At 39.6% G+C, this 25,635-nt stretch overlaps 1 protein-coding gene across 1 annotated transcript in view; it reads left to right on the forward strand.

The window, feature by feature from the left end:
* niban1a (niban apoptosis regulator 1a) overlaps positions 1-25,635 on the forward strand; it is a 45,372-nt gene that overhangs the window by 12,896 nt on the left and 6,841 nt on the right. Inside the window, exons 2-7 of the mRNA XM_049588029.1 lie at positions 13,465-13,595; positions 15,304-15,432; positions 15,554-15,668; positions 21,101-21,271; positions 23,198-23,313; positions 25,436-25,540. Coding sequence (XP_049443986.1) covers positions 13,465-13,595; positions 15,304-15,432; positions 15,554-15,668; positions 21,101-21,271; positions 23,198-23,313; positions 25,436-25,540 — 767 coding nt within the window. The remainder of the gene's footprint in view (positions 1-13,464; positions 13,596-15,303; positions 15,433-15,553; positions 15,669-21,100; positions 21,272-23,197; positions 23,314-25,435; positions 25,541-25,635) is intronic.

Genomic DNA, 25,635 nt, shown 5'->3' on the forward strand with positions numbered 1-25,635 from the left:
TAATATTTAATGTGATAAAGGCAAAAAAACTGAAATTATTTGGGGAATAAATGGATGTAAACTTGAGGAGTGTGTTTAATTCTCATAGACTTCTATTGAAACTCTCACTGCTCTGCACCTTGTTGTGTGTGTGTGTGTGTGTGTGTGTGTGTGTGTGTTCTTAAAATTAGAAAACAATAGACCATAATCCAACAAATGCATACACTCCTATATCTGTCACTGACACACGGCCCCCTCCTCTTCACACAAAAACACACACACTAATTGTGTCTTTGGCCGACATTTTTCTGCCTTGCAGTGACTTGCTCAGTGTCTCGGGTATTTCCTGACTGACAACACAAAGCTCTGAAGTGAATTCCTCTGAGCAGCAGGAGCAGCAACATAATGACCATACATGAACACAATATCATTATTCCTGAGCGATTGATTTTATTGTAATTTTAAATGTACTTTTAAATGTGTTTCTTTCATAAGATCGAACTTGATATGCAAGTTTTTGCAGTGAATGAAAGGATTGGGAAACGTTACACTGTTCTAAAGATGTCAGCTTTGTTTGTGCATACTTGTTCACTCAGTCATTGTGTGTTTGTATGTTAGAGTATGTGTGAACACACAAATGACATGTGCTGACATGTCAGTGTTACCCATACACACACCCTCAGCCAGCCATAGGGACACTCTCATACTCTTATTTTGACCTCTTTTTCCCTTTTGACCTCATTGTGATTTACATGTTGGACATGTCAATCTTGGAAGTCAATCGATTTTTTAAATTCATTTTTTCACATTTGATATATTTAAATCTGACAATCCTCAAAGGTCTTTGTGACTCGCTGAGCACCAGAAAAGGTTTCAAAATTCCATAAACCAAAATCATCACTGATTTTTAAACCCTTAATACACAGAACAAAAATTTAAATGCGCTTCTGCTCATGCTCCCAGTTAAAGATCTAAGACTGTTTTATGCACTCAATAGATATATTTCTCTCTAATTTAGGTCACAATTTTGTCACAATCTGTGTTAGTGAGCACTTCTCCTTTTCCAAGATAATCCATCTACCTGACAGGTGTGGCACACAGGTGTGTCTTGGGTTTAAATTTTATATTTTAAGTTTTATATTTTAAGTTTTGTATAGTAATCATATTTGGTACATCACAATACAGACATTTTCATAAATAAATCTTAACTACATATTTGTGGAGGTTGAACCTTTTGTCGGTGTGATGTGTTGCACAAATTCAGTGTGTGAAGAGGAAGTGACTTTGCTTTGGTAATGTGTGTGTAATTTTGTGTATTTACATTTTTCTTGTTTGGGTGCTTGACCAGCTCTGCCACATCTGCCCTGCATGTCCTGCATGTGTTTGCAAGGTCTCTACAAATCCTAAATAAGTGTAACATCGAAGGTATAAAAGGATGAATTTGCTATTTATGGACCCAGATCTCATCGAGATGCTGTCTCATGCCATCCTAATTTAGTTTGTGCTTTTCAGGGTTTCCCTCATGAAATTGTTTAGCAGAGGTTGAGCAGAGGTGGTGAGGCACCCAGATCTGATATTGAGATTAATTCAGTCAGTAGACTACGGCCTGAGCAACTGCTGCATTTCCTGTGTGACACAGCATCACCTGAAAGTTAATGTGTTATTTCATAAAAAAAGGGTCCACTCAGTGCCACCGCTAAGAGCACGTGCAGAACGCGCTGTGCGTAGGGCACCAGTGCTGGAGGGGGCACCAATATGGTCATCATCAAAATGAATTCTATGTCTTGCATTAACTCTCCCAGTTAAGGCCCTCTCAGACACAACGTGGTTTTAGCTGTGCTGCTGATGGTTTCAGTGAACACAGTGCAGCTACAGTACAGAGCAAGCTCGCCAAGCACTGCGCTCTCACTTATAGGTTAATATTAGAGTTATTAATACAGTCGGTTGCCTCTGCTGAGTGAAGTTTTTTAAAATCTAAGCTCATTAAAACATGCCTGGGTTCAACAATGGGACAGTAACATCTCAAGGTCTTTCTATCACTGACATCGATGAAGAACTCGTAACAAAGTAATTGCACCAGGACACCCAAACGGCCAGCAGCAGCCCTGGGTCCACCTCTGTGATAACATACAGGAAACCTTTCATTTTATTTATACTAAATGCTACAATATTGCAGCCCTGTTTGTTTGTTTGTTTGTTCGCAGGAAATCAAAAAAAAATCAGGTGATAGATTTAAGTCCCACATGTTGAAAAATTAACATCCACAAGAGAAGAGTTGTTTGTGTTTGTAAGAGAGAATTTCTGAACATTTCCATTGATAACTCAGGAACTACTGAACTTAATTGAATTTTCCACTTTATTGGCCCAACATAAAGATCTATGGAGGACTAAACATTTGGTGATGAAACCTGCTGCGTCTATGAGTTTCAGTGCACTAACTGTTTAATCTCCTACTGTCTGACGCTCTATACGTTGAAAGTGGAGGAGCGCAGGTCTCAGTCGAGCTGCTGATTTACTGTGCACAACTCTCACTCATAGTTAATCTACTAAACCATTGCATATCAACATGTTTCAGTTGAAGCTTAGGTCAGCATGTTTTCAAGCTTGTCTTTATACAATACTCACATGCCAGTAAGTATATTAATAGAGCTAATGGTACTGTAATCATTGCTTTGGAATGACAGCAACCCAAAGAAACAAATTTGTACCAACAAATGCAGTTTTGTAAGATTTGAAGTTTTTTAGATGTCGAGATGATAACCTATAATCTTTCAACTGTATATCACTATATTTAACACATTTTCAGTGTCTTCTGCATGTAACTAACTGAAGCAGTACAAATTTGAATGAAAAGTGATATCCTTCACACACTGCAGGATCAGGTTGTGGGTTCATAGTTAAGATACACCTACAACATGGATTAGTTCACAGGTGTGGCCCTTCAGGATTTATGTTCTTGTTCATCTGCAACAGGTGTAACAGGTGTAACATACTGCACACAGTCAGACATTGTCCGTTATTGTTTAAGTTGTCACTCAGCTGAATCACAGCAAAGTTTTCTTGAGAAACTAACTCTGCCATGTTTGCTCTAGTCACCCCAAAAAATACATGAACATTCAAGTCCACAAACACATTCTGCACCGCTCATCCCCCCTCCCACCTCTACTGAAATATGATCTCTTTCATGTTGGAATGCTTGGCTTATGGCCCTGTTGGATACTAATGGCTCTGTTACTCCATTTATAAATAAACAGATCATCCTAGTGCTTATTACTAATGTTATTTGAGTTGGAAATAGCACCTTAATTCCGTTGGCACAGGTTGATGATGAAAGCTACTTTTTTAATTGCCAGATCATGTCATAATGAAAAATGCAAGTTCAGCTGCTTTGCATGAAACCAAACCAGTTTATGCCTGTGCATTGAGCCCACAAAACTGGAAAGCGACTCAACTCTACATGGATGTGTTAAGAAAGGAGTGATGATTTCTGAGAATAAATGTAAATGTCTCTACAAGCCTACTTAGAGAGGGCTGTTATGGGTGGCAGCAGGTTTCACATGACTGCAGAGGAGCTGACGTCCACACCTCCCGCAAATCGGCAATACATTGTGTGGACATAAGCATCAAGTAAGCTGATTGGTTGGTCCAATTCTTGTCATGATGCTGGTGGGTTATACTCAAAAAAGCCTGCCACGCAAATGACCTTAATGTATGGTTACAGTAGTGCAGACTGAAAAGACGTGTTCTAGCCTTGAGTCAGACTTGCTGGCAGTTTGGCCCACAAATGGTGCTGCATCTACGTAAAATCCCCTGTTGATATGTGGAAAGAGCTGCTGTAAGGTGTCTCAGTGGTTAGTACTGTCAGCTCACTACAAAAGTGTCCTCATTGGGCTCTCTGTGGAGCTCTTTATATCAGCGTAGGTTTTCTCAGGTGCTCCCACTTTCCCCCACAGGCAAGGACTTGTGGATTAAGCTGGGGACACACATCAAATTTGGCCAAATAAGATACAGTTATGTTTTGGGTGTATTGCCTGAGTGTGTTCCTGTCTGCTTCAGTGGGTGTTGGGAGTCAGAAGATAAAATCATACACTGTGTGGTGTTAATCTTTGCCATTTTTCTTATTAAGATAATTTTAAACATGTTTGACATTTACAACTAAAATCTGGACTATTGACGTGGTGTGGTGGGAGATGTCTGAAACTGTCTGAAAGCAGCAGAAAGTAGCGTGGTGTGCAGTGAGTCAGTGTGCTATTGTCTCATCTCAACTCAGCTGTTTTACTGTTTTGTTTCTTTCTCTGCACAGATTGCAGCATAAATTAGCCAGACAAACTGTTTTTGATAGATGTCCATTTACAGTTTGGTGCTTGACCATGCAAGAAATAGTGTTTCCTTTGGAGTAAGGACACCTAGTGGCACAACTCATGATCGTAGTCTACCTCTAGCTCAGTGTGTTTTCTTCGGTCAGTCAGTGATTTGTTCTTTTCTCACTGTCAAGACACATAAATCTGTCTATGTTGATGAAAATATAAATTATGTGAGTGGAGTTTAGTCCTTAAGGTTTCAATGATCTGAAGGCCCAGCTTGAAGTGAACTGGAAACTTTAAACTGCATGTATGTGTGAATATGAGAGTAAATGATTATTTATACTTGTTAGGCCTGTACTTAGAGAGTGTACCCAGCCTCTTTCCCAGTGGATGCTGGGATTGGCTCCTGCACAGGATAAGCAGGTGCAGATGACAAATGGAGGCAGAACATTAATTAGTGAGACATTATATGACTATATGGGGCTTTGCTGTGGGTAAAAAGCACCAAATATCTGAGAGATAGTCACTCAGCATACATCCAAATTTTGAAACCATACACATTTATTGATAATAAAACCTTCATGAAGCCTAGAAAAGCTCTGATGTATGTGTTAGGGCTGTGGGATGAGCTTGCAGGATAAGAGCATCTAAGCAACTTGTATCTGTATTAACTGTCCTGTTCTCAAAGTGCATACACAGTGTTTACAGGCTGGACCACCCCTCAGTAATGAGACAAGAAAACACACATCTGACTGTGAGCATGAGGTCACCCACATAATCAGTCTCAGGCTCCACCTTCACATCACTCTAGTAACCACATTAATGTGCCAGTTGCTGTCGTGTGGCTGTGGCTGTATGTGACAGAGGCGAGGTCCGTCTGCTGTGGTTAATTTGCTGTGAAAGACCCAGTTTTGCTGCTTTTATGATACGTTTGTCTTTGTCTGTTTTGTTTTATATAACGTCTTTACAATGTGCATTCGCCACTTTGCACAACATTCAGTTTTAATGAGCCAGGGGACAGCAAATGAGAAGCAGGCAGATGGCTTACACTGGCTCATTTACAGTAATGCTGATTAATAAGAACTGTTCCTAAAAACACAGCAACAAAACAGAGCAATGACCATGACTAATCTGTGATTATTTTAATGAATAATTGATTGTTTTGTATATGAAATATCAAGTTATCCAACCCCAAATTGATTCCTTAGGGACTGTAGGAAGGTGGGCAGGCGGGTGGACCATATGTTTGACTTTTTGTAAAAGCCAAGGCCTCCAGCATGTTTAAAATTGTCTTCTCACTCTCTCGCCAACATGTCCACAATCAAAAACAGGCACCCCTGTTGAGTAATTTTCTCTAAGAATAGTTTCTGAATTGATTCTCTGTAAAATTTACCATATGATAAAATGACATGTATTGCAACAAAAGATTTTATTCAAATAAACCACTAATGGTTGCATGTGTATTCTCTATTTCTCCAAAGTGATATTATTGATCAGCAAATCTTGTTTATTTTTCACTTTATAAAGGCCGTCTGAAGGTGTCTGAATCTTTTCTCTCTCCTCCGGCCACCTCTCTGTTTTTGCATAACCACTTAGCCTGAAAAAGGGAATACATTAAACAAAGAGCGGCTGGAGATATTTTGCATAAACAGCAGCAGAGCGATCAGATGAGGGCCAACGTCACGACCCATTCAAATTGACTCTGAGGAGCCTGAACCAAGATGAACTCAGAGGAGGAGGATTCACTGGAGAAGAAGTAGTTCCTCCTCCACCCTGAATTTTGTGCTGCAGCTTCTCAGATTGCAGACAATGAGTCAATTATAACAGAAAACGTATGTGTCTCACAGCTGGCAGCCAGAGCACACCAAACCTCTGAAAGACTGAACTAGCTGACAAATAAAATCCATTTTCTGTGCCGAGTCCTCTCAGGGTTTGAAGCTGCAGAGCAGAAACAGGAGAATAAAACTTCTCTAGTGTGTGTAAGAGTTTCTGATCGTCCCTGAGTGACTCACTGCTTATTGGAAAAAAGGTTAACCTCCAACCTGACTGGATGCTGTTGTGCAGAAGACAGCAGGCTGCACTGACAGTTACATAAGCAGACTCTTTGTGTCAGAGTCTGTGGAGGACTGGGTGTTGTCCTTGTGGAAATATCTTTGGGGATGCAAAATGATTTGCACACAGGAATAATTTTGGATGGCTTTCTTGTCTTTCTCAGTACAGTGTATTTTCAGCCAGGAAATTTACTTTTCCAGCGCTGAATGAGCTTTTCCTTAGATCCAAACCAGAAGCAGGAATAAAAATGTAAAGTTTGTAGTGCTCAAGGAAAAGCTATTAGTTCATTGACAAGACAATGGGATGATGTCTAACTCTAGCTCAATTGGTAGAGTGTGCGCCCCATACAGGCTATGTCCTTTGCAGCGGCTGGGGTTTGACCTGTGGCCCATTGCTGTATGTCATCCCCACCATGCAAGACAAGACTTAAGTTACAAGACTTTAAGTGATCCCTGAGTGTTTTGCATTAACAGTTGAAGCACATGGGGCGGACCGTCCATTTTCCATTTGTACGTCAGTGACTTGTTACTTTGCCTTCGTGCTTGTGACAGCCATGGCTGGAGACATTATGTTTTTGTGTTGTCCATATGTCTGTGCATCTGTATGTACAGTATATCCCATTCCAGTGAACGCGATATCTCAGCAGTGCCTTGAGGAATTTCTTCAAATTCGGCACAAACGTCCACTTGGACTCAATGAGCTGGTTAGATTTTGGTGGTAAATGGTCAAGGTCACTGTGACCTCGTGTCCATTTCATTCTCATGAACGCAATATCTCAAATCACTTTGAAGGAATTTCTTCATATTTGGCACAGGTGTCCACTTGGACTTGCCATAAACTGGTTAGATTTTGGTGGTCCAAGGTCACTGTGGCAAAACTTGAGTTTAAGGTCTAATAGGATAAAATGATGCAGTGATGACATTTTATATCCAAAATGGCAAAGGTCAACCTCACTGTGACATCATAATGTTCTGCAAAAACACTATATTGGGCCATTATTTAACATCATATCTCAGGAACAGAAGGGGAGACATTTGGTCAGATACTGAATAGGTGACTCTAATCTTGGATGCCCATCTTAAAACTGCACTGATTGTATAGATCCTCTGTGCTAACGGGTTACTGCTGGTACTTTTATGCAGATTTGGAGTAAAATATCATTGTTTCGATTTTAAACCTGCCTCTCAACATAAAGTTGGAGCAACCACTCAGCTTGTTTGATATGCAAGCTCCTACAACAACCTATAACCCATACCTTTTAAGGTATCAACTGAAATAATCCAGTACCAAGTAGTTTCAAAATGTCTCCAGTCAAACAATACCTACATTCATTAATTTTTGCTGCGGGGGTGGATCCTAGACAGTCCCAGCTCCCCGCCAGATCAGCAAAGATTCTCTTGCTCACGTCTTCGGACTCAGAGCTGCTTTTCTCCTTGTGAATGGTCAGTTCAACATCTGCCTGGTTAGCCAAACTAACACAGCTGCAGCGGCTAACATCCAACACTGAGCTGATAACCGGTCTCAACAAACTCAGTGCTAAACAGCTTGGCTCTGTCATTAAATCAGATATTAACTGTTATGTAACATAAATTGTGTAAGGCTAACACAACTGTCTCCAGACGCGGAGCTTACACTCCCGCAGCAGCAGCTGAACTTGAGCAATGAGGATTTCTGGAGTTAGCAGTTCCGTGTGTCGAGATGCCACCGATACATTCACAACACGGGTATCAAATTTAGTACTCCATTGCTATCAGTAGTACTCTGAGGGCACCTGTGTTGGTGCTAGCATTGTAATTTTTTAAACAATACCCAGCACTAGGACACATAAGGACGTGCCTGTCCTGAGATAGTTAGCTGGTAAATCTAAGGGTTTAAGGGTTTTTTTGTTGTACAACTTTATGATGTGAGAGGTTTGACCAAAGAGCTTTTCCTGTGCAGATTGTTTTACTGAAATATTATAGAGGCTGAAAGAAGTCAAACTGTCCAGTACCTCGCTTTTTAAAAACAGATCTTGGTAATAATCATGAAATCTGTCATATTAATCTTGTTACCCCTAAAGGAACCTTTAAACTAGATTTAGATCTCTTCTGTGTACAGAGGATATTTTGTTCTGACAGCCGAATGTCTACAACCGAAAGGGTTCATCTTCCAGTTCTTTTTTTGGACTGATGCTATCACTAATGAAAAAGTAAGAGGTCAGCAAAACATTTAGATTCTCCCCCTCAATATCTACAGAAAATTAGATGTTAATCTTGTTTAAGGTGTCTTATTTTTGTTCAGACAAACAGCAGACCCTCCGACATCACCATTTACTGATGAAATGCCATCCCATCACAAGATAGAAACAGCCCATGACTGGGAGCAGGATATCCACTCTGATTAGCTGATCAGTGGGTGGTGGGGAGCTAATCTTTTATATGGCACATTGTTTAGAACTGAGGAAAAAACAAGGAGGTCCCCTGAGATCCGTCATCCAGCTTCAGACTGCAGCTGCTGAAGAAGAAACAACCTCTGCCTTACTGTGAACAACAATCCTTTAAACTACCATTCATTCATCTTTCATTCATCCCGGAACACAAAGCAAACACATTCATCTAAATAGGAGGCTGCATGATTGGTATTGTGGCCCGAGATCCATTAATTTGTCCTTTAATTTAGAAAAGTGGAAGTAAACATCTTAAAAACACCTTAATTTAAAGGCCTTAAATCAACAAATTATGTGAAGTTTAAAAAAATTTAAAACAGTTGTGGTGTAATTAAAGTTGGGAGTTTGGTTAACATTCGGAGTCTGAAATATTTTCAGGATTCAGTTAAGCACACATTAAGGGATTTTTAGTCAGCAATCAAAGCATTTAATAGGGTTATGTTGATTAAATGAATGAAAAACTGATGTATGCCTCTTTAATATGTTTTCTGCATCGATTAAGGAGTTTTTTAGGGAGTTAATGACCCTCATAGTATATGGAATATGATATCACAGCCACCTCAAATATGAACTTCAAATAGATCTTAATTTAAGGGGCAAATCTGACAGTTAGCCCCATATTTGGTGTGGTTTATTGGGCCATGAAATAGTAAGGGGTTATAATTGAATATCATGGTTCAAGAAGTTTTTAAAAGGTAAATATTTTCACCTTTCACCTTAATATAAAAATAAAGATTTCTTAGTGTTTAAGGCCCTTCAACCATGCAGAAAATCCGTTAAGAATACCTACTGTAAGTGTTAATTTTTTGATTAATTATCCTCTTAAAATTGAAGAGGTAACAATGCATTGTTATCCCCTGAATACTCCAAATTAATACCTTAATTACATTACAATTACAATTACATACATTTTCATGGTTAAATAAGTGGAATTTTAAACTAAAAAATAAAGGGATTATCTTTGTTAACATTGCAGACTTTGTCCCTATTTCTCTGCCCTATAACTGAGCTTCAGAAACTCCACATGTAGATTAATTCTCAACTCTGTTTTCTCAATTCATCTCTAACCCAGGCATGCAGCTTCTGTTTCCATAGTGACATGAGCTGGTTGTTGTGGCGCCGTGCCATCATCCCTGCTGTAAAACATCCGAGAGAGATAATGACAGAGCTCATCGACCCCCGACATTAAGTGACTGTACAGTGAGGGAGACAATAAACAGCAGCCACACGCTCAGGCATGTTTATCCATTAAGTGGAGGACGTGTCACTGGGAATTACCTCTAATAGTTTGTGGATATTGAGCATTTAAGGCAGCATAAATACTCATTTAAAGTTGTTGTTGTTGTTGTTGTTGTTGTTGTTTATCTTCTGTCCCAGTGATGTGGTTTGCAGTCGTGCAGAGAGAAGACAGAAAATGGGGAACTTTCTGCAGTGACTTTGACAGAGCTTTATTCTTTGTTTTGTTTTTCCCAAGAAACTGAATCCCTCCACGTCAGGAATCTGGCCTGGTTTAAGCAGGAACAGAGTGAAATCAGAGAAGTTTCTCTTTTCTCTCAGTAATCATGTGAATGCACTGCCAACTAGTCGTAGGTTGACAGACCACAGGAGGGACTGAGGAGGGGGGACAAAGTGAAAAGGATCTGGTTGATGTAGTGAGAATGGCCTCAGAGATTTGGACAGAGACATGGAGCCTGATTAGACACTTGTAATGTGGATAGAAGTTACTCACGGGATCCAGAGAAACACTAAGAGCAGCCACAGTGACCTGATTACAGTATGATGCAGAGATCACCTCGGCTACAGTGTGATATCATCTGGTGTTTGTTATCCAGGCTGGATAACAAGATTGGCAAGATTTGGCATGTCTCAGCACAGAGGAAGAGATGGAAAATGAGTGTATAGATGAGCTCAGGTTTTGTTTTTAGAAAGTGCTGTTGTGTGTGTGTGCGTGTGTATTTTTTTTGGCAAATGCAGAGCTTTGCAGACATTCAAAAAGTTTTGAGCAGTTTTGACAATTTCACTTCCAACTCCATGTGGTTTGTTTTTAGTTTTTATGGCTGAGTGTCGTTCTTTTTATGTAAATGAATCTTAAAGAAATAGTTGGGGAATACTCTTTCTGAGAGTGAAATGTTCACATGGATATTAATCTCACTTCTGTTGGAGTCAGCCTGGTTTAGCATAAAGACTGGGAGCAGAGGGAAACAGGTTAACTGTTTAGTCTGTGAGGTCAAATGTAGGGTGCAATTTAGCGAGTATCAATGAATTTATGAACCATTTAGAGTGGTCTATAAAATGTCAGATCATGATTTCTGAGAGCCTTCTTGTTTAGTTTTGTACGACCAACTGTCGAAACACAACACATTCACAATATAATGATTTAAAAAGAGAAAAGCAGTAAATCTTCCCGTTGGAGACAAGTCAGTACGTCTACATGACAATAGAGAAAATTGATTTATTGTGTTTGTCTGACTAAAACGGGACTTCTAAAATGCATGTGAACATGTTGAAATTGAATTTCTCAAAGTCAGACTAACACACCTAGATAATGTGATTGGGAGTCAAGTTACTCCTGCATGTATACAGTCAATGGGACCCTGCGCATGCTCCACAGTTGTTTCCACCCTGGTCTTTGACCCAGGAGATGAATAGCATTAAATGCGTAACAGAAGAAGAAACCGTTAACAATATGGCGCAATCTACATCCAGAGCCGTGCATTTTTGGACGGACAAGGAATCACCATTCGTGCTGGGTCTTCTCGTACAGAGCTGTAAATTGTCCACCATGGTACCAGTTTGCCGCTGGCCAACCGTACTGCCCTACAAAAGCAAAAGACCTTAACTCACCAGAGTGTGAAACTGAGAAAAATGACTTTAAAGTTATTTTGTTGTCCCGCCAAATGAGTTGTAGGTAGAACATTGGACATTTGGCATTTTGTTGTTTATAAATGAAGTTATTTATCCAGCAAAAAATTTTAAGCTTAAACTTGACCTTTGACTCTTGTTCAGAAGTTACTGTATTCTGCCTTTGCATTGTCTGCAGAACAATAATGGATCATACAAAGGCAAAATACCTTAACTTCTATTTTATTTTAAAATCATTTGGATTTTTATCACTTTGTATAATATTTTCCTGTGATGACAATGATAACCTTAAACTAAAATTTAGTGATTTTTGTCTAGTTAGGTTTAATATTACATAAACAGAATATTAAAAATAAAAAATAATGAGCGTTTGAAGGTTGCAACAGTACATTACTGGATCATTTTAAAACCTCATCATTGTACTAATTTGAAATAAAATAACACTTTACCTCCCTCCTATTTCTTACATTAAAGTTACGGCTGATTTGGCTATGCCAGTAGTATGTAGCAATGCCCTTTGTTAAATACACTTGTTAAGTACACTTTATTGAAGTATTGAAGGTGTGTGTCAGAAGTGCTTTAATCACATATAATACATAGGCATAACACCGTAACTCCACCGCGGTAAACAGTAACTTCACTTTGGTGCTTGGCAAAACAAAGGCAGAGTACCGTAACTTAATTCGCGCATTCTAGAGTGCCGCGGAACAAAAGCAAAGAACCGCAACTGATGTTACAGGCTTCTGCCTTGGCTTTCTCTCGACTTTTGGAAGTTACGGCAAAAACAACATCTTATTTTTTCCAAAAAACAACAAAATTGACTCAAGATATTTGTCCACATGATAAACTGATGTTTATTGTTCCAAAAATGACAATAACTCATTTACGCCAAAATTGAAGTTAAGGCCTTTTGCCTTTGCACGGTAGCGTAGCTAACTTGTTTGTCGATTGTTTGGTCTGTGACGTAACAGGTCAACCAGCGAGATAAGTCCAATACTAACCAGCTGGAAGGGGACATATTGCCACCTATCATAGTGGAGTTGGACATACTTCAGTCAATGTTCAATTCCCCTTACATGCATGTATACTAGGACAAGGACAGTAGTCCAATCAAATGGCCTAGTTGACCTACAACCATAGCTCGACTTAACTGTGTATGTAGAGTCAAGAGAATGGTCAAGGACCCACAGCAGTGGTTCCCAAACCCCTTTCTTAGGGAGCAGTATTATATTTAATCTTTTAGTATATACCCTATTTTATTCCTATATTTTAACTTCTGCACAATTTTATGCTTTATTTACATAAAGCATATAACAAATACCTGAAACTGAGAGAAACTGGGCAAATGCTAGGTAAAACTGAAACATTTGACAGCTATGCACAGATATATATATATATATACTGTATGTAAGACAACAACAATGACATTTGTGGACAATAAGACAACAGTGCAATGGTGCAGAGAGCAAAGGGTGCTAGAATAATTGTGAAATGGAGCTACAACATTAGTCCGTTACAAAACAGATTGTGCCATGAATGGCCTTCTTTATGGAATCTGGTCTCAGGTGAGAACAGATGTGTTTCTTATGTGTTCATGAATCCTTCAAACTGGACTTCCTGGATCGTATTTCATCCTCTACCTGTAACAACATGCCCACACCGGAGCTTATTGTTGAGCTGAAACCTGATCAGGAGTACAACTTCAATACTCAGGCTCAGTACTCAGCACCCATCCTCAAGGAGAGCCAGTGCTTTTAAAGTTTAGTTTGTTTGTGTTATTTCCCAATAAAATCAGTCACTGACTGTTCTTTCTTCTTCTTTTTCTTCTCTGTGTTCCTGCAGGCAAAGTCGAGGCTGAGCTGAAAGAGTTCAGTCCGTACTACAGGAAACAGTTCTCTGTGGCTCGTTTCTCTCAGGTAGAAGATGACCTGGAGCAACACAAAGAGAAGATCACACAGCTGCTCAAACAGAGGGTACGTGTCTCAATGCTTCAACTTGTTCCAGACCCCTCAGCCAGCACTCACTCTGTCAAAATAGGTCGAATGAATCAGAGGTTTGGTTGCGGGTTGGCAAAATAACTGCACCAGTGAGCACACGTGCAGGTGTGACTGACATCTGTGACAATATCCAGCTGTGTGAGGCAGAGAAGAGTCAGTTCAACTGAATTACAAAAACAGAATTTAGTTAACTTGAACTTAATCTCACTAATGAATGGAGTGAAAACAATGTACATTATCATCTGTTGTCCCAGTTATCCAAACCAGTGAAGACATTCAACTAACTAGAAGTGCACTCTGAGAGCACAGACCTCCACTATCTTGCAAACTTAACGAAAGTGAAAAATAATTTGTATATCCTCCTTGTGATTCAAAGCCCAGACTTTAATAGGCTCGTCCTAGGCCAATGCCACAGCCTTCCACCATATTTCAGGCCAGTAGTTTTTCCATAATCCTGCTGACTAACAAACAAACAGACTGACCCAGAACATTACCTCAGTCACTGGCACTGCCCACATTATAGACTAACCTGATGTGCCAGATGGTTTGATACACAGAACTATTGGGAAAGTCTTCATCGGAAACTGTTTGGAAAAGGGCACTTTCAAAAAATACTTGGCAGGTGATGGGATAAACCGTCTATCACAGTCTATCATGGAAGCTGAAGTCAGTCAGGAGAAGAGTGAAAACATCTTTTTCATTAAGAAAAACATTCACTGCTGTTCTTTGCTCTTCTTTCAATGAAGAAGTTCTCTCCAGTTCTCATATATTTGATGCTATAACAGCATCTATACTGACCTCTTTAAGAGCTGACACTGTTTTTTGAATGAACAGTCACCTCTCTGTCTCATCACACAGCTAAACAGTTTCAGCACTATTTTTAGACTGATTTCTTGTGGGGAAACTTAAGACTTCACCATTGAGCACAAAACAATCTTTGAGCAAGATGTTGGTGAAGATTCATCCAGGTCATGGTAATCTTATTGTATGCTTGAAACTCAAGCGAGTCCAGTTGCCTGCGATATAGCACTTAAAGTCCCTCAGCAGTTAAGCCTATGCAAAGGTGCACATCAATGTCTCAACGTCTGATTCCTCCTCCTGCCTGGAGGTGGGTTCAAAATGGAGGCAAAAATAAATGCAGTACATTCAAGTATAAAAGAAACAACCACGTTAATGTATCTGAGTGTTCACATTTACCTATGTGCAGCCCTTCACTCTTGCAGAACTTTGCCGTGCATGTTTTTGTTTTATTTGTCCAGGCTTTTGAGATGTCATTGTTGTGCTGCTTTAAAAATTAAACAGCAGCATGTCTTTTATCAGATTAAGTGTCCCTGTTACTCTGGATAAGGGCTGGGTTGGAAATCTTAAGTGGTCATAGCTGCTAAGAACGGTCACATACATGCATAATATGATGTTAATTCCACTACAGAGGAGACTTGATGATCACTAAAATTAGGTTGGGAAAAAAGTGGATATATCAATATGGCTATCAGTTATCCATCAAATGAGTGGTTACATATCGGCACTGGATGTCAGCAAGAAATCCAATATGATGCATCTCTAGTTTTTAGGGGTTTTGTATATAAAGAATGGGATGTTCCCTGCAGACAGAATTCAGAGGACTGAATCAGTTTCCTGCCACGTGTTTAGCTGTCTGTTCATATTGTGTGTGTGCGTTAACCAGGAGACTCCCGAGGAGGCCGAGGTGCTCTATGAGGAGAGTGTCCTTTTCTTTGATGAAACCAGGAAGTGGAAGGAGAGGTACGTTGTGGTGAGAGCCAACTACTGCCTGGAGTGTCACGACAGCCTGGAGGTGAGCGTGACGGTCTAATCCCGACTGGCCACATTTCTGGCCACAATTCTACACTCCCATACAATGAGGACAGTTTCATCTGTGGTGTTTCTGCTGTCATTTATTCTTTTTCTCCCATCAGTCTTTCGTTAAAGGAGCCCCTCCCCGCCAGAAGCTGCTGCCTACAGGGGGCACTGTTCTGACCACAGAAGAGAAGTACATGGTCATGGTGGACAAATGCTTCCCTGATGACAGCAGTGAGTAAAAGGCTTAATAATTTGTACTTTTTGCTCCACTACATTTATTTGGCACTTACAGTTACTTTAAACATTAAAAATATATGATGTAATGCAGAACTATATTGACCCAGTAGTATACAAAGTATCTGAAATGGGTTCCACACGGACAAACTCCATCAGTGAATTTGTCTTACATGTATTCCTTAGTGATAAAAACGGGGAAAAAAGATATTCTGTTACTACACTTTGCACACTTTGAAAGGAGCCATTCTGCATAAGGAGTTACTTTTACTGTTGCTACTTTAACTACACTTTGCTGGTATGGTTCAAATATGTATATTGTGGCCTCAAATTGCTATTTTCCAGAACCCTTTTAAAACCTTTTTTCTATGTGACTTGATGTAGGTCTCTGCACAGTGTCATTTTCTAAAGTTTCTAAAGTCACAATAACTTAAACAAACTAAACAATCAAAGCAGTGGGTAGACCAGCAATCCTGCAGCCAGTTTTTTACATTTTTGCAGCGAAAAAAGATCCCCCGTGACCCAAAAAGCATTTTCCCCATAGACTATAGACTGCTGTAAAAGACATGTCTGTAAAACTGCTGAAAGGACACCTCGAATTGCAAACACGGTCAATTATGTCTCTTTCTATTATAAATGTTTGATCCATGGAGGTTTATATGTGTTAAACTTTAATCGAGCTGAGAAAAGCAATTTTAAAAATCCCTGACATCATCATATTGAGAAGTCTATGTGCGTGATATCATCAGAATATAAAGTCAGTGAGCTGAGTGGGATCTTGTGGGCAAGGCCTGTGGGAGACACGCCACTGCGTGTATTCAGTGAGCAGGAAGTAAACCTGGAAGCTAGAAACTTTTTTTTGGTGTATGTACCAGACAAGCAACTCCTTTAGAATGAATAGGCCCCATCTTGGCATCCAGGATCAGGTATTATTATACATCTGTGGCTGTAACCTCTGTTACTGCTTTTTGCTTACTGCTGAGTGGAAGGTTCTATTTAACAACACGAGAACCCAGATGACCCGCCCTTTAAAAAAAGTTGAATGTTGAAAAATGTTGAATTCAGGACTTTTATTTTTAATGCAGTATTTTACCATTTAGTATTTTTGACTTTTACTTAAGTAGAGGATCAGGAACTTTTTTTAAAAAAAATTCATCCATGTTGTTCCTATGGTCTAAGACAGTCCAGAAATATTAGTAATATGCACAACTCTCTCCCAAATCCAAAAAAACTAGAGTGCTACAAGTCACGTAAAATCTGCAGCCACAGATAATGAATGGTGAAGGATGACACTGTGAGCACCCAGGGGAATATTCTGAGTATATGGGTACATTTTCTGTTTCAGAACTGAGAACACTACAATAGAATAAAGCTCATTTGGGTTTAAAAAAGGAAACAAACTCTGGGGGTCCACAAAATCAGGCTCCCATTCATTGTCTATGAAGCAGCTCCAGACATTATACCCTATGACATCACAAGTTTGAGACATATTTCTCCGGTTTCTAGCTTTGAGAGAGAGAGAGAGAGAGAGAGAGAGAGAGAGAGAGATAAAAAAAATATTGGAATTGTTAATTTAGATGATGGTCCCCTTTAATGTCCACTAACAAAAATTGTAAAGTTGTCCCCACTAATGTATCTGAAGGCTTTAAAGTCCTGCTTCTGATCGTCTGTCCTGAAAGATTGTGTGTTTTCAGGACACAAACTGTCTCTGCTGGTATTTGACCACAGACCAATTATCAGGGTCCTTCCAGCCTCGGGTGTTTTGAAAACAGACGTGTACGTGTACTAACAGTTCCCAGTCGCCTCTGCAGAGGATGAGCTTCTTACATAATGGTGACATTTGGCTGTTTGCACACAAACATGCTCTAATAAGGGGATGCTGGAAATCTTTACCCATCTGCTTTGCTCACCTGGTTGTTGAAGATTACAAAACCAGAAAGAACAGGGAAACTGCGCATTCATAAGTCTGATGCATTTATTTATTTTTGAGAGATTAATCTAATGTAAAGCAAAATTCATGCTGCAGTAAGAAATTAAATGTGTAATCACTTAAATATTCTGAAATATTTCTCGACATTTAAAGAGAAAATGATTCCAAATATAGATTTTCAATATCGCAGGTTCAGTTACTATCTTAGTAATTATCACCATCTATCAGTAAGACTTCAAACACGTTATCATGTTATCACTTTGCATTCAAAGAGTTTTTTGCACGCAAAGAAGACAAAGCAGCTCTTAAACTTGGGCTCACCGTAATTTCTCCGCATATTTGATTAAATTGTTTTTTTTTAAGCCTTGTATCTTAATCTGAGAGAAGAGAAACCTGAAGAAAGTGTTTTCTACTGTGATCTTCAACAACAAACTCCCACCCACGGATGCTTAACAAAGCTAAAAGCAGCTCAGGTGGGAGTTTGAGGAGCCAAGGAGGACTGAAGGAATTTAGTTATAACATTTAAGGCACACACAGGCTTCACGCAAAGAAGGAGTTTAATTGTGATTAGTAGGGATGCACCGATATGGACCTTTTCAACTGATCAGGATAATAGTCTGCTTCACATGGCCGATAACTAAAAATTTTGCATTTTAAAAAGAAATGTATAACCTGTAGTTTATGTACACCTGAGGGTGAGAAAGGCTAAGATGTGGTGAGAAAATATGGATGATTTAATATTCCATAGCCCTGACCTAAGCAAATCAAACTGACATCACTATTGCTAACACAACAAAAGCAAAGAACAGTTCTGACTCTTCATACCTGCCAATAATAGGCTGTAGAAAAGAGGAAGATTTTCTGCGGTATAAACTACACTGCAGAGTGGGGTCTCTACTAACAGAGACAAACAGAGACAGCTGACTCATATGAACAGGTTGAATGTGCGTCAACAAGTCCACGTCACATCTGGTGTATGTAATATTTATATCGTCATGCTGCATTTTTATAAACACAGCCAGGTGCCGTTTCACTGTCCCACAAAAGACCTACAGCTAACAAGTAAGATAGTGATGCGCAGTGTTGGGTAAGGGTTACTGCGTTACTTTTTAAAAAAGTAACCAGCTACTTTACTGTGTTACTCCCTGAGTAAAGTAACTCAATTACTTTAAAAGTACTTCCAACGTTACTCCCTGAGAAAAGTAACTCAAGCACTTTTTTGAGTTCTTTTGAGTATTCTACATTTCCTATTGGGCAATGGACCACAGGGCGCTAAGCCTACATTTTTTGTCTCCAAAATTAAAGTTATGGACCACTTGCCCTTCACTGAGATCCAATTCTCCCATCACAGCCGTCACTTTGACCAGTAGAAACACACAACGATCTGCTGCTGTAGACAACTGTATGACAACAACACCCCAGCGTTTTTAATATTTCCTCTAGGGATGTTACCACACAGAGTAAAAGGGGGAAATGATGGTGTGAAACAGCAGAGGCACTTTGTCAACCCGCTGAGTCAATGTTACAGTCATTAGCATCAAGCTAGCAAACAATGGTACATCCTCACGGTCGGACATAAAGTAATAACATTAACAAATAGCGGCAGGGCTTTTACTCACCACAACCGCAGAGGCTCCCAGCTTCATTTGAAACAAGCTACATTGTAGACGGTCCCTTATTTATTAATCCCTCTGTGTGTTTATATATTTACTTCTTACCCGCTCCATTGTCTTTGTAAAGTTAACATATCGCACCGACATTTCAAACTCAACACTTGTTTCAAATTAAAAGCCCCTCAGCTGTTGCTGTTTTGGAGCTGAAGGACCAGCGTTCTAAAGGTAACAGAAGTAACTGATGTCTTGTTTGAAAATGTACTTAAGTATTTGATTACTCAAACAGCAAACTAACGCATTAGGTTACTCGTTACTGCAAAAACTAATAAAAGTACTCTAACGCGTTACTTTGTAACCCAACTCTGGTGATGCATTGATTCACCTCACACATTAACACTGAACTCAGACAAACAAGCGGCTGTGTCACACACGCAGTCACAGAGAGAGAGAGAGCTGTGCTCCAGACTGGGGCGCCATGTAATGAAACTAATAATTGCTAACTGTAGCATCACTTGGCTAGTGGTTTTTTATAAGTTCATAGTTCACATTTAGCAATTTATTTATAAGTTTATAAGAGTCGAGCCTTTTAAAAGCTCAGTGTTGGATGTAAGCCACTGCTGCTAGTTAGCTCATGCTAACACACTGGAGATGATCCTTCAGCGCTCTGTCTAGCCTATTTAACAGCTGCAGGAGGTTTGTTGATCTGGTGGGGTGTCAGCCGGTTGAAGATCAGAGCCTCGGCACAATCCTGTAGTCTTCCTCTGGAACTGTGAAAGACATCCACACCGCGACGTGTTTTGCACTCTAGACAGCGTGCTGCAGTTGTTGTTGTTCTTATATTCTGTTTATTGGCAGCTTGCAAACCAAGTTGAAAAGTACATATACAGCCACCCGCTGTGTCAAGTTGTGAAGATGCTGCCCTGGTTAAGTCACTGAAAGCCGTCTGGCTTTTTATTGTCGGTGCTATTTATTGGCTATAATGTTAATTATCAGAATAATGCATAATTATAAAAATGTCCTGTTATTGGCCGATAGTTTATCAGCCCGATATATATCGTGCATCCCAAGTGATACGTGATCTAGCCCCTCACAACAAATCTGTGTATTTATACTTAACATTTAAAAATACATGAAACACTAGTTTTATACATGGATTTAAAAACAAACAATGTAGTTTAACTGTTTGTTTATTTTAATTATGTGGACTCCTTGTAGTGTGTCCTCCGGCAGCACAAAACTGCTTTTAGATGTTAAAAAAATCTACTTTAAATTGTTTTATTTCTTTGAAAAAAATTAAATGAGTAATGAGGCTTAAAGACATGCAGATGTTTTCAGAGCTGTCCTTCAAGCCTGTATCCATCACTGTGCTGAGTGTCCAGCTGCAGAACTGGTTTCCTTTGGAAATGCAGGCAGGTTTGAGCAGGATCTGTTTCCAAAGGATTTACTGTGCAGTTTTAGCCGTGTGAAGCAGACAGGATCAGACTGAGAATAGTGCTGCCTTCAGACTAGAGGGCTCACCTGGATTAACCTGTGTTAGCCCACCTGATCCTACCTGCTTTCACTTGCCTGTTTCTAAGCTGTGTTTAATATAACTAAAGACAGCAAGTCAGAGGCATGAGCTGACTGAGAGGATGATTTATTAATTAGTTAATTAACCCCCTAAAGTTATCAGATCTAATTTAATTTTCAATTAATATTGTTAGCAACATGCAACAGTCAGAATTTGTTATTTCAACCAAAATTATAGTGCCTACTGCAGCTTTAATATTTGTACAAAACTTGAACCTCAAACCGACCAACCAATCATCACAGCTGCTAGTGTGGCTAAAACAACACCTTTTCCATGTAGTGTGTTGCTCACCATCAGCTGATCTTCTTGCTTTCAGAAACTGATGTGAAGGAGGACTTTGCTCCTCCTCTGTCGGGAATGCCTGGACAGTTCCCTGTCTACCTGCGTCTGCCCTACAGGAGAGACTCCTACTTCTGCTTCAAACAGCAGGCCAAACAGGATGCCTTCCTCTCCATCCTGTCAGACTGCATCAGACACCAGAACCAAGGTGAGAAGCTCCGAGACGAAACAGTAGCTCTCAATACAAACAAATCTACAGTTGGTTTACCACCCTCTGCTACAATACAGCCATGGCAGCTGTCTTTTTCTTGTTTTAAGGCTGGCTATCGTTTGACATGTTGGGATACTGGTTCCAATAATAAATCATTACTTTGCCTTTTTTTTTATTTGATAGCTTACGGCTGGAACTTTTTTTTTTACAAAATCCTTTTTCATTTTAACAAAAGGAACTAAAGTTCTCAAATAAAGAACTTTACTAAATTAAATGCAGTCTGAAATGGGCCGATTTCTGGCTTAAATGAGCGCCATATGATATTCAGAGCATTGATATACACTCCCTCAGTGGTTGTAATTCAAGCTTCTCTGTTCTCGTTTTTGGGTCCGGCTGCTTGGGCATGTTAGTGCATGTGAGTCCCTGCGTGTGTATCCCACTGGCCAGCTTATGCACTCTGCACTGCGCTCATACAGTAGTTACCGCTGATATTGGAACAGTGGCATGGTTAACATGGTTAGCTCTATCAGCACTGTTGCTGTTGTTAGCACCCTTTGCTGCTAGCTGCTCGCTCTGTCACCTCCATGTTGGGAACTGTGTGCAGACTGTCAGAATCTGACTCTGAATCACAGATATGCTCTAAATGTCGTATAGAGATCCTTTAAATTAGGCACTACCTGTCAACAAGTTTAGGAACCAGATGAGATTTTCACTGACAGCTTTTAAGACTTTACAGTTTATGATATTTCATGTTATGGATATATTTTGTTTGGTATCAAAAAGGTACTGATGTTCAAAACTGAGGTCTCACAGTTTCACTCATAAAAGCCAAAAAACCTGACTTAAGATCCTAGTTGCTGAAACAATCTGATCAGTGGATTTTGTCATTTTCTTTAAATAGAAATACCAGTACGTCACTGGTTCCAGCTTCTCAAATGTGAGGATTTGCTGGTTTTCTGATGCTAATGTGATACTCAAATGAATATGTTTTGGTTTTTGGACTGTTGGTGGGTTACAAGAAGACATTTGAAGACATTTCGGGTGGACAGCTTCACTATTAAGTGACATTTTGTAGACTAAAAGATTAATCAGTTAAATAGAAAAGAATAGGTCGATTAATTGATAATGAAAATACTTTCTGGTTGCAGCCCTAATATGGAATAATATTGTCCTGCTTACAGCAGTATTATATTGATAAAAAATGACTAGCAGCGGTAACAGCACTGTATCATCATCATCGTCATCACTCTGAACTGACTGAATGAACTGAAACTGATCACAGCTGTTTGAGCGGTGGACTTTTGGCTGTATAGTATCACTTGAACCACTTTCGACAGTTGCCACGGCAACAGACTCACCACACCAGCTCCGAGGTTCAGAGACGAAACCTTTTTCATGATCGTGTTGAAGCAGAACATCTCTGCTCTGTGCAGCCGAGCGAGTTGATGAAGATTTATTTCACATTGCAGCTTAAAGGGACAGTTCGCCTTAAAATCAAAATGACATATTTTTCCTTTGACCTGTAAAGCTGTTTATTAATTGATTGTTTTGGTGTGAGTTGCTGAGTGTTGGAGATATCGCCCCTAGAGATGTCTGCCTTCTCTCTACAGTATAATGGAACTAGATGTCATTCAGCTTGTGCTGCTCAAAGCAGCACAAAATACATTTGAAAAACTCAACAGCAATGTCTCCAGAAAGCATAACCAGGTTACTCAGGATAATCCACAGACCTTGTTGTGAGCAGTTTCCTCTGGGAACTATTCTCTTTCTGCCAAACTACACTCACCAAATGTATCACTGCATAAGGAAGCGGACACACTCGAGACTGAGGACACATTCTGGCAGTTTTAAACCTACCTGTATGTATGCACTGTATGTGTATATGTATTTTAAATGTCTTGATGTCTTCTTTCTCTCTGTCAGACTTCCTGAAGAAGAAGACATGTGAAGTGCAGGCCTTCCTCAAAGCCATCCAGCTCTACAGGCAGGACAAAGACAAGTACGAGGCCTGGGACATGCTGATCGGAAGTGATTCCAGGGTACGTCCCATGTTTTGTGTTTTTATATTGTTGTGGTCTCACGGCTGTTTCATGAATTTTTTAGTCACCCGCAGGATCAAATTTATTTGTTTGATAGACAATAGTTCATGTGTCATCAGTGATTAAAATGAGATCCAAGCTGCAGAGATCAGATAACTGAGATTTTTTTTTCAGTATTTCTTTTTTATTATTATTTTCTTTTTTATCCTTTTAAACAGAAAGCCTTTGTTTAGATCAGACGTTATCATATGTTTGGTCTTGATGTAATTCTGTGTAGTGATAGTGATAAAGGATTAGTTCAACACTTTGTGCATCATGCTTATTTGCTTTCTAACATTTTAATGCATCTGGCTGCTGATTTCTTTCAAAGTTTTTGCAATATGATTTTAATGTCTCTGTATCTTTAAAGCTGACAGTCCTAAAACCTCACCATCATTGTTTGATTTCACATCTGTAATATGCTGCTGTTCAGAGACAAAACAACAGAAAAGCTTCCTCTGTTCCCTGTTTACAGACCATCGTGTACATGATGAAAGGATGCAGGGTGTGCACTAATCAGAGTCACGGCTCATTTGCGTCCTCTCACTCTGTTTGCTTTAATCTTCCAACAGTCTGTTCACTCAGACTGTCCTGCTCACTCTCTTTTTCTCCTGCTCCTTCCCCGTGCTCTCTGCCCTGCCGCTGGGCTTCCTGCTCTCTTCCTCTGTGCTCCCTTTAAAGCAGAGCAGGAATCCTCCCACATAATGTATAATGTAAATGCTTCATTGTGGTGTTGTTCGCTTACATTGTGTTGAGTCACAATTTGTTGGAGGTGAGAGGAAGTTTGACTAGCGGGAAGCACACACACACACACACACCCCATTTAATGTCAAATTGTTTAAGCAGTAAGTCAGACATTTCCTGTTTTCTCTGCCTCAAGCATGCAGTTCATACACGTGTAGTAAAAATATGCACACATGCTTACACTCACTCACCGGCTTTTTTTTTTTTTTTTTTTTTTTCCCAGTTTGCACATAGCTCTCATCTGACATACACACACACACACGCCCACGACTCAGAGCTGGGACGTGAGAGGAATGAATGAAATGTTGGCAGCAGAAACAACATGAACAGTTTCACTGGGTTTAATAACCACAGCTGCAGTACTGAGCACATATATGTTTTCTATGTCTTTTCTTGTTCCAAATGTGTTTGTTAACAAGCACCACAACAGCATGTTATAAATGGAAATGGTAACAATGTTGAGGCAGATCTTAAAGCTGTGTTGCACCACAATCCAATTTTAAGACCTCCGATCCTTCAGTCAGTGCTGTGCTTACATACTGCATATTAACTTATGTTATGTAATCAAATTCTAATCAGACAAACTTGAGGGCCTGACTGGGGTCTCACAGCTCATTTTAAGTCCCAATGTCCTCAAACAAGACAACAATAAAGTCCCAATGTCTTCAAATTAGTACTTCCTAATTAACAGCATCTTAGCTTGTTACTGTTGATAAAAATAGTCGAATTTGTTGACATAGCAAACTACAAACCTTATTAATCAAAAATAACAAGTTTTGACCATAAAATGTGATCAGGTTTTGGGCCTTGTCCACTTTTGTGTTTGGATCGGCTGCAGATTGACTTAGCAGAGATAGCTGCCATCTTATTTTCACATGGATTAGTGTATTGTGCTCCTACTACCACTAGAAGGCACAAAAAGTGTCCATGAATGAGGATGACAGGTCTGAATTAAGTAGAATGATATATAAGGTCAAATAAACCCATGTGAACAATTTTTGATACCATTTAAGATCTGTGACCAAGACACATACTAATTAGGACATTTTACAGTGTAAAAAGAAACTTGACAGTGCTCTTTGGTGGAAAAACTCTAATGGAGTCACCGCTTCTAAATGACCTCAAACCTTTGGCACTGCTGTGTTGCAGTTTTGTTTAATTCATATATTCATATTTACAATAAGCTATTGTGAGAGCTGATTTATAGGTCTAGATCTATGATATAGTTCATATTCTTCAATAAATTTGTGTTTTATAAACAAATTTTAGTGCCGAAATAGAGTCTTAGCCCATGACAGTTCAAAGACAAATCATTTCAGTTGTGTTTGTGCGTTTTCAGGTGATGGCAAATGTGGTGATGGAGCAGCTGCTGCCGTCTCTTGAGAAAGACATGCTGCCTCGCCTCAAAGCCAAGAAGACAGAGAAGAAGAGAGTCTGGTTCGCTGTGAGTCACACCGTTAACTTTTATATCCACTATAACTGATGATGCTGCTGTTTTCCCGTCAGTGCAAATAAAAAATGATTGTTTTCATTTGCAAA

Source organism: Epinephelus fuscoguttatus, linkage group LG10 (genome assembly GCF_011397635.1).
Source record: "Epinephelus fuscoguttatus linkage group LG10, E.fuscoguttatus.final_Chr_v1".
NCBI classification, from domain to species: Eukaryota; Metazoa; Chordata; class Actinopteri; order Perciformes; family Serranidae; genus Epinephelus; species Epinephelus fuscoguttatus.